Here is a 9,920-nt window from a genome sequence, read left to right on the forward strand (position 1 = left end):
ACATTTCAGGACCAATTAGCGTAAACTAATGTTAGACACTAATCTAAACTGTCTGGGCAAAAAAAGTCTACGTCCCTGTTTCAGAAAGGCCCTGCATCAAGCAAAGAAAACAACTAAGGAAAGTGCTGAACCATTAAAAAAGCATCCTGCATTAGCGTGATTGGAGATCACTTAAATGTTTGGTGAAGCTGCGTTATAAAAAATGTCATAATTCACAGGCCTGGGACCAAACTGCTGTGTGTTCATAAGAAAACCACTTGTTAGTGAGACTCCCCAGAAAGAGAAAAGGGCTTCAGTTTGTTAGGGTGTATAAATATTGAACTTTGGAGTGATGGAAAAGGGTCATGTGACCTGACGAGTCCAGGCTGACCCTACTCCAGAGTGAAGGGCGTGTCAGGGTGAGAAGGGAAGGACATGAAGCGATGCTCCCATCATGCATAGTGTCCACTGTACAAGCCTCTGGAGACAGTGTTATGATCTGGGGTTGATCAGTTACTCAGGTCTAGACTCAGTAACGTTATGAGGCAATAAAAGGAAGTCAGCTGACCACCTGAATGTTTTAAACCACCAGGTTATCACATCTATGGAGGGTTTCCTTCCTGTTGGCATGCGACATATTCCAGGATTCAGGACTTTGTATAAATATTTTCTTGTTTATTGCGAACAAAACACGGGAACAGACAGCACACTACAGCGTCCGGTTAACTCTGAAGTCTTCCCTAATATGTTTCTGATTTGTGCTCCCAGTTTTTTAGCTTACCTCAGTTTGGAATCACTCCATCCTCTTTAGGGCACGCACACCAAAGTTTGAAGATGGATTTTCTACGTAGTGTAACAGCGTGGTTAAACACAACTATCACATGAACACATCTATCGTTCATTACGTTCAGGTTTAGACAGTTACTGCATATGCACAATAAATTGTGTTCAATGCTTTTGTGTTTATAGTAAGAATTATTTAATAATGCTGATACACATCGGGATGGTAAAATAAACATTGTCAGCGAGATATGCAAATGATTATCATCTAATTGGATCAAGTTATAAAATACATTGAGTGTTTTACGCTTTGCTCAGATGTTGGAGGGTTAAATAGATCAAACAAATAAATATATATATAAAAAAAATTTTTAAAGCAAATATTAAACACTAATTATGCCTTGATCATCGTTTTAGACTTCTTATAAAACGGAAGAAAGTGTCCAGAAATGAAACACTGATTTTAAGGCCATGACATACAGATTAGAGATGTGTATGATCTTCTGAGATATGATATGACACGCGTTGTAAGATGTGGTGCAAACTAAATGCTTAAGGAAGAAGCTAAATCGAACGGGTTAATGTTAGCATTAGGCCATGTCTCTTACCCTGGGATCAACAGATGATTGTGTGATTTGTGCAGCAATGAAAAACAAACACAGACATTAAATTCCACAGATACATTGCGTTAAGAAAATGACTATTTATTTTTTTAAAATAAGTTTAAGGAATCCAGTGATATATGTAAATAATCCATAAACCGATTAAAGTGCCAAATAACAGTTATACAAAAAGTAAATCTGTACAAAAAATACAAAATTGGAATGTGGCTTTGGCTAGTCGACTTAATGGCTTTTTGTGTTTCTGATATCAAGATTGTCTTGCAGAGCCTCGTAGGCTTCTGGAAAATAGTCTCATCGATAACAATAAACTGATGAATTCATCAGCGTGGACAGAAAAAATAAGTCTCAGGTCGTGTTTTTGTACACTCAAGTCTGACCTCTGGATTTGATCCGTTCCATCCATCGCTTACCAAAATCCCAAAGATTCAAAGTCTGACGCTACTTAGATCCGAACGTGTCCGATTATGCATTGTTTTATAAACTTCAGCAATCCGTTAATCCATACTTGGGCATCATATCAATTTAACTCTAGCTCTAGACGTTCTCTCTTTTCTTTGGTTATCTTGATCGAGTTTCTTTGGTTTGGTTTGCACAGCTGGATTTTCCACATCCTCCTCACCGGCTACTTCTGCCTCTCCACCCAGCTGCATTGCTGTCAAACACTCAGATCCATAAATCCATAACCTGGTACGGTGTCAGCTGGACTATGGCACCTTTAGCTTCTTTGGTAATGTGGAAGAAGAGTGTTTTTTTTTTTTGCACCTGGCTCTCAATGCTGCCTGATGGACTTGATTGTCTTTGAGGTGTTTTTAGGATCTCACTTTAAATCCACGGCGATCCCCAAATACACCCATGTTGTTATGGTATCCATTCGTGTCTTGCACCTCTCATGCTTTGCTCATGTTTTGGTTTTGGCTCTCTCGATTGGTTCTGGATTTCCTGCGATCCCACGGGCTGTTTCAGCTTGACCTCACTTATTAAAATCCGATTCTTATTCAGAACCAGCATGTGGTTGCAGGTTCAGGAAGAGAAAAAAAAGAAAGAAAAGGGGGGGAAGGGGGTGGGGGTTGGGCGAGAGAGAGCACTTGGCTCTGTAGGTCCATATTTTGATATCATATTTCTTGAGGAGTCTTGCACCTTTCACTCTTTGGTCACAATGCTATTGCTATTGGCTGCTGTCCTTGGGTCTTTGGCTTTCCAGTGTCCCCATTGGCTAATGCAGCGTGACCTCACTTTATCTTGGCGGGTTTGAGCTCTTTGACTTGCATGTGTAATGTTTTGTGGACGGCCAGAGTCCTGGACTGACAGAAACCTTTTCCACACTCCTGGCATTTAAACGGCTTCTCTTTGGAATGGATATACCTGCACAGAGAGAGAGAGAGAGAGAGAGAGATCAGATTTTGGAGCCTTGTGTAAATTACACACTTGTTTTCGATGTCAAAGACAAAATCTCCCCAGATCACAGTCAGTCCAGAGGTGTGATGTGGCTTTTACTGTATTTATAATAGTCATGATACATCACTGTATTATTATTATACAATAAAGATAACCAAAAGGTTAATATATAACTAACAATGTGCTTACAGTTTAAAGATGGGACCTCTAGGTGCACTACATCACATAAAATTCCGAATAAATATTTCACAGAAAACTCAATTAAAAACCCAGGAAGTTGGGTCTGGAGAGATATCATGGTATGAACTTATTGCATAGGGTCTCTTACCTGTGGTCTCGGAGATGATCTTGCCTCCTGAAGGCCTTGTGGCAGATGTCGCACGTGTACGGCCTCTCGTCCGTGTGTGTGCGCTCGTGGATTAGCAGATTGTAGGACTTGGTAAAATGGCGGCCACAGAACTTGCACACAAACTCCTTCTTGGTTTTGGAAGGCAGCCGCCCTCTGCTCGGCTTCCTCTCGGGTGAAGCCAGCTTGGCCACGTCGAGTAGGCAGCCTAGTGAGGGCACGTTGGTGTGCCCTCCGGCGCCGACGGACATGCTCAGATCCTCTGCCTTCAGCGGCTCTTCCTGAGTGGCAGCAGCGGCCAAGTTGGCGAAGTCAAATCGCGGCTTGCTCTTGGCTTCCTGTTTGGCTGGATGCATGAGTTGAGGGAGGAGCGGGATGGAGGGAAGAGGGAAACGAGAGAATGTGCAGCGGGGCAAAAATGGAGGATATCCCAGCGTCCAGTGGTGCAAGTGGACGGCGTGAAGAGCACTGAAGCTGTAGATGCCAGGCATCTGATCGGCGGGAAGGTGGAAGCCGTTGGAGGTTTGCAGGAGGGAATAATTGGCCAGTTGGAGGGATGGGTGAAGAGGTACAGGAGCTGGAAGTGTTTTACTACTCATGATTCCTGTATGGATTCTATTTCAAGCAGCTGTGGCCTAAAAAACAGAAAGATTAATAATTAGTTTTTCATTTTTATTATTTTTTTTTAGAACCAGCGCTACTTTAAAACAAAATCACCAATCACCGTGTGATAGTAAGCATATCGCCTGGCTATATAAGCGTTCAAAGCTCGCCAGAATGCACAAGATACACATCAATCCTGTGGCAAGAATCATTAGGAATCACATGGGGTATGTCCCAAATCACATAATGTTTAGTAACAATGCCAGATAGAATTGTGTTTCTGATGGGTCTCCAAGCAAATGTGCAAAATTGGCCAAACTTTGTGCTAACTAGCGTGTCGAAACACAGTGACAGGCAATCAGACCAACATCATAGGGGAGTTTATGTGGTTACGTCCCAAACCACATGCAAAACATACTAAAAATAGTGTTTCAAAAAAAGAAAATCCTAGAGATGCCAAAGTATGTGGTATTTCTCATGGAACACAGGGGGAACGTGCAAAGCTGGGATGGGGTGCAGAAAAAAAGAAGAACCTCTGGCAGGGCATACGGCATACTTAAATGGTTTTAGACTAGTGTTAATTACCACCTACTATCCTCACGTTTAGATGTTAGAGGAGTACTTGTGTAGAAAAGTTAAAGAAATAAATCTTAGACCTAATCAGGAGTTCATGGGGACATTAATAAAAGTGTGACAGAATAGTAGCTATGACACCAAACTGCGAGATTTTACACGAAATGGCAAAAAAGATCTGACCCCTCATCATCCTTCCCGATATTCCACCAGATTCAGCTCCTGGTCCTCCCTGTTTGACTTTAGACATGTATTTGCTGTCTTTAGCTAGATAGTTAATTGATTTCCTGGGATTAGACATGATGTTTAACTCTGTGTCAAAGACACCTGGCCTGAAACAACCTGCACATCAAAACACTCACACACACACACACACTCACACACACACACAAAAGTCCATGTCTGACAACAGGATACATGTACTGGCAAAACGTGTGTTTGTGTGTGACACAGAGAAATATACGAGCACGCTTTAAACCTGCTAGACATGAGTGTGTGAATGTGTGTGTGCGTGTTTTTGGTGAAAGCGTTCTGTAGAAAATGCGCCCGGGGCATCTGAGCTGACAGACAGCAAAAGCCGCCCGAGCGGACTGACATACCTGCACCGTGTGTTTAATCTGGCCCGGTACACACCGACACAAAGCACAATAACGCTTCTTTGTTTCAACCTTATGATTGACACACACTCCTACACACACACTTACACTCGGGCTTGTTTACTGTATCTGGAGGATCGTTGACTCGTTTCCTCATTTCTGGCTTATGGGCTGAAATTCAACTCCATGTGAATGTCACTACTTTACACACTCACGGGTTTGATTTCAACAATAAAGAAGAGCGATAGTTCAAAAAATAATTACAGAATGTATTATTTCACTGAAGACCGGATTGCAGTGTTTCTGCAAAATGCTACAAAAATGATTAGCTTGTTCAGTAAGAGTAACCACTTTTTGCAGTTTCCCTGAGGCCCCTGTTAGAATAATATAGCAGCAAGATTGCGTTAAACCATCTCATGCTAAACACGCTCGGTGAAAACAACAAAAAAAGTTTATATGTTGGCACGGTTGAGTTATTTATGTTCGGTAATTGAAAGTAAAAAAAAAATCTGCCATTTACTTTGCATGGCTCTGCACCTTCATGAGCAAAACCTCAGCAAAAACCAAACACTCTCTCTCTACACACACACACACACACACATTTCGAAGCAACAAACATACAACAACCCCGGATCATCATTATCATCGGGATAGTGTAGGGTCACACCAACGCTTCATCTGCTTCTATATCTTTTAGAACTGATCCTGTTCTTAGGGGTTATTTATAATAAACAATATATACAGAGCTAAAATATAATATTATTTTAATTTACATAGTGTTGTGTTAGGAAGTATTTTTAATCTGAGGGGAAGGCACAAGGGTGCACTAACCTAACCGATTGTTATGTACCGCACACACACACACTACATACCATAAAACAAAAACCATTTAAAAAATGCAATCGCCCGTTACTTTTGTAGCAAATAGTTTTTTAATGTTGTTTTTATTTATATTGTCTTAATTTCTATATGTTTCAAATATATTGACATCTAAAGCCAGTACTTAATAATAGATAGATAGATAGATAGATAGATAGATAGATAGATAGACTTTATTAATCCTAAGGGGAAATTGTAAATAACATTAATAAATAAAAAATATATATAACATGTAAAATGTTAATAAAAATAAATAAAATGTATATATATGTATAAAATGTAAAATATAAAATATACACATAGTATAATTATGTTGTAAAAAAAATATATATATATATATTTTATTATTATTATTGTTATAGCACACCGTAGCACATACAGGGACCATCCGTGTCCCACCTGGAATAAAAGAAGCTCCCTACTGGACACAACGTGCACTACAAAGAGCATTACACAGAGGACAAGTGCACTCTGCTTATGTACAGTAAAGCATTCTTTCCTAAATGGCCTGATAATTATCGTTATTGTTAAATAAATGTTTCAGGTACGATTTTGACCAGAGAATATTAGACACGGTCCATAGGTGAAACAGCCCTAATTAGGCTCCCTACGGCGCAAATCTTCCAGGGGAGCTCTGATCATGGTGCAGAAGTAACTGACTTTTACTCATCGGGTCATTAAAGGAGATCAGCACTCGACCTTTAACCCTTTGAAGTGGCCAAAGGGGACTGCCGAGCGCACCCTAAGTCCTTGAACCAAACACCACGAGGTGAAAGATTCAACTGTGGTCCAATCTCATCCTGTTGCCGCTGAACCTTTTGAGGGTGATGACTTGTAGGAATTTTTTACGGGTTAATTAGCTGGATTTATACACAGCCAGGATTTTATGCAAGAGTGTTTTTTTTTTCATGATGGCAAGAGGGATCAGTGTCACTGCTCTAAACACTAACTCAAAGGGAAGGCGATGAAAAGGAGTCAGGGTTGTGACAGGAAACCGACATGTGCACGGCATACGCTGCGTACTGAGTAACGAGACGAATACCAGTTACAGGCACAGAGTAGCGTCTTACAGAGTGCAGGTAAATAGAAAAGCGTTTACTCAACATTTACCTTAGGCCGCACAGGTGTGTATGGGTTATATAGGGCATCTAGTGTACTACAGGACCGAATTCAATCCTGAGTGAACTACTCTGGTCTTATACTGTTAAAGTGCACTACAAAGGGTGTACGAGAGGAGAAACCCTGGATACTTTTGTAGGTAGACATTTAATGTAGGTGGAAATTTTACACCAATATAGAGCAGATTTGTGAAATAGCCCACTTGCCCCTGAGTGACCCTGACTTATAAAGGATACGCTTCCCAAAAAGCAGGTTGTGTGTAAAAAGAACGATCGCCAGCATGTGAGGGTTCGAGAGACAAAGAGTGTGAAGGACGAGCTATCACGGCTTAAACCGATCACACACACACACTCTCTGAGGGATGTGTATTCTGAGGGATTTTGTGCTTGAAATGTGTAAAATGTGTGAAGTGTTTTGGGGCTAGAACTCATACTGTTAGTGCTGCGGCCATGTTAGTGTGAAAAGACCTTCTTCAAAACTGGAAAAATAAATTCTTAACTCAAAAAGAGGTAAAGTATATATATATATTTTAAAGTTATAATCACGATATGGGTCGTTGATGAATGATTTGAACAAAATAATAAACAATTAAATTGACAATTTGTTTGCTTTCTTTTTTTGTTCTCCATGTCTGTTTACTACAGTTAAAAACTTGTTTGTTTGTTTTTTAACTCAAAATGAGGTAAAGTATAATATTTTTAAAGTCCTGGCCACGATATGGTTCGTTAAGGATATGAACAAAATAATAAATACTAAAAATTGACGATTTGTTTGTCCTTTTTTTTTTTGTCGGTTAGCAAAGTGTCTGAGGCGATTTATCCAGAATGTTCGCGCAGGGAACAGCACGTTCTAATTCACTAAGCGTTCTAATTCTGCATACTGTGTAGTGTGCTAGAGTGCGTAGTGCTCTCGCGCTGCTGCTCTGCATAGTGCTCTCCGCCCGTGCGCTCTTCTCTCAGCGCTGGTGCGTTAGAGCGCGCGGTGTGGCCTGTCTGTCCCAGGTCAGGGTCCCCGCGCGCGCGCGCGAGATAGAGAGGTGATGCGCGCGCCAAGCCACTTGCTCACTTCTGTGTGTGTGTGTGTGAGAGTGAACTGCGTTTTTTTGCACCTGACTAGACACACAAAAGCAAAAACTGTTTTTTAGTTTAGTGAGCGATTACAACATTTACATTTAAATAGAAAATAAATGTTTTTTTTCTTAAGACGAATTATCACACACACACACACACACACACACACACTGTTACTAAACAGATATTAATTAGCACTTCTTCTTAATTGTCAGTTTGAAAGATTTAAACTCTATATAAGTTAATTCCGATTTGTTTTCTGTTTGGAAACGCGCCTTATCTGATCACGATAAGATTTCTAAGAAATTGGTGAATAAATAATGTTTTCTTTTAAGCGGCATCTTTTTTGCTCCAGAGCGTGACTTTTATCCTGTGATAAATTGTTCTCCTGATAATGTGTATTTAATATCCAGGTGCAGATTGTTTGGCTTGGCCAGAGCTCATGATCCGGAGCTTTTGGAAGAATGTAAATATTTAATCTAATAATGACACTTGGCTTTAATTTTACTGTTGATCGCTATAATAAGAGCCATTCATCAATATTTTGCCGCAATTAGAGAGGCTTTGTTGTGCGGGGACTCGTGGTGGTGCAACAACAACAAAAAAAACATTAACACGTTTTTTTTTTTGGTCGATTTTGGTTCGCTTTTAAAGGACTTGCACGAAGAATGCATTTCGTGGAGAGATACATATTGATAAGATAATTTTTTATTTTTTAAAAAAATGCCGGAAGAACGAACATATAATCATTTGTCAAGTTTTAGTGCGTTTCTTTCAGTTGAACATAACGGACTGCGATTATTTACTCACACACAGTTAATTAGATAAAAAATAATCAGTATTAATATTAAATGCTTTAAACTGTTCAGCAAAATATAACCTAAAATCCGTAATCAGACTGAATGTGTTAAAAAGCAAAAAAATTAAATAAATATGCATGTTTTAGGTGCAACGAGCTACAACCTTTGCATTATTATTATAACAATGACAATGTTAATTATTGTTATAATTATAAAACAATGCACTCGTTTCTTTTCTTTAATTTTTTTATAGGTATTTTAACATTGAACAAGATGTAGAGGAATGCAGTCCACGCTCCAGATAATTTACATCCTGGCGGGCTTGTAAGGCAACTTTCTGTTTAAAATAAATAAATAAATAAATAAACTTTGTTTAACAAAAAGACAATGTTCTGTAAAGTAAGTTTCCACGAGTCGCGCATCTCAGCAAATCAGCGAACATCATCATCATCATCATCATACGGTTTGTGTGTAACAAGTCGCGCATGCATGTTGGCGTGAAGACATCAGAAGTTTAAAGCTCAAATGCAACTTTAAAGAAAACACTCAAAAACGGATGTAAAGATAACTGAGATAGAAATAAGTGAAAGTGGAAATGGTTACCAGCTCGCGGCGCGCAGGACGATCCGGCGGGACACTGAGTAAAAGTTTTAATTCTTCCCACGCAAAGAAAGTTGCATGCAATCTTCAGCCAGTTCTCACACACACATAACCCACCCACACCCACATACACACACACACACACCACAGCTCCACACAGCTGTTAGTGCAGGATTAAACTTTCTCTCCCCGCGCGCGCGTCTTTCCTTCTCCCTCTCTCTCTGTACTGCGGTCCCAAAAACCCACACCGCCTCTTTATTGTAACCAAACCCTCGCGCGTCATATGGCCAAACCCACACACACACACACAGGGAGAGAGAGATTCTTAGAGTTTTCGCAGCGTACTTGAACACCACACACACTTACACACACACACACACACACGTTACACATGTTACATGTTACACAGTGTACGTGCACACTTTAAATTTCGTTTAATTTCTCGCTGTAAATTGCAGCAGGTTGAAAAAACTAAAGCAAGCAAATAAAAAACGATAAAACAGAGAATGCATCCAGCATTCTCGCGCACAACGTGTGTTTCTGCTTGTTTGTTTGTT

At 40.0% G+C, this 9,920-nt stretch overlaps 1 protein-coding gene across 1 annotated transcript; it reads right to left on the bottom strand.

Annotated features, from left to right (window-relative positions):
* Window positions 1-1,452: 1,452 nt before the first annotated feature.
* osr1 (odd-skipped related transcription factor 1) lies at window positions 1,453-9,579 on the bottom strand. The gene is made up of 3 exons (XM_053502565.1): window positions 9,367-9,579; window positions 3,106-3,758; window positions 1,453-2,744 (listed from the first exon to the last, which is right to left on the bottom strand). Exons 2-3 carry the CDS (start codon window positions 3,720-3,722, stop codon window positions 2,612-2,614), a joined length of 750 nt encoding a protein of 249 aa, XP_053358540.1. The 5' UTR covers window positions 3,723-3,758; window positions 9,367-9,579; the 3' UTR covers window positions 1,453-2,611.
* Between the last annotated feature and the right edge of the window lie 341 nt (window positions 9,580-9,920).

The sequence above is a fragment of the Clarias gariepinus genome, chromosome 8, assembly GCF_024256425.1.
Source record: "Clarias gariepinus isolate MV-2021 ecotype Netherlands chromosome 8, CGAR_prim_01v2, whole genome shotgun sequence".
In the NCBI taxonomy this organism is placed as follows: Eukaryota; Metazoa; Chordata; class Actinopteri; order Siluriformes; family Clariidae; genus Clarias; species Clarias gariepinus.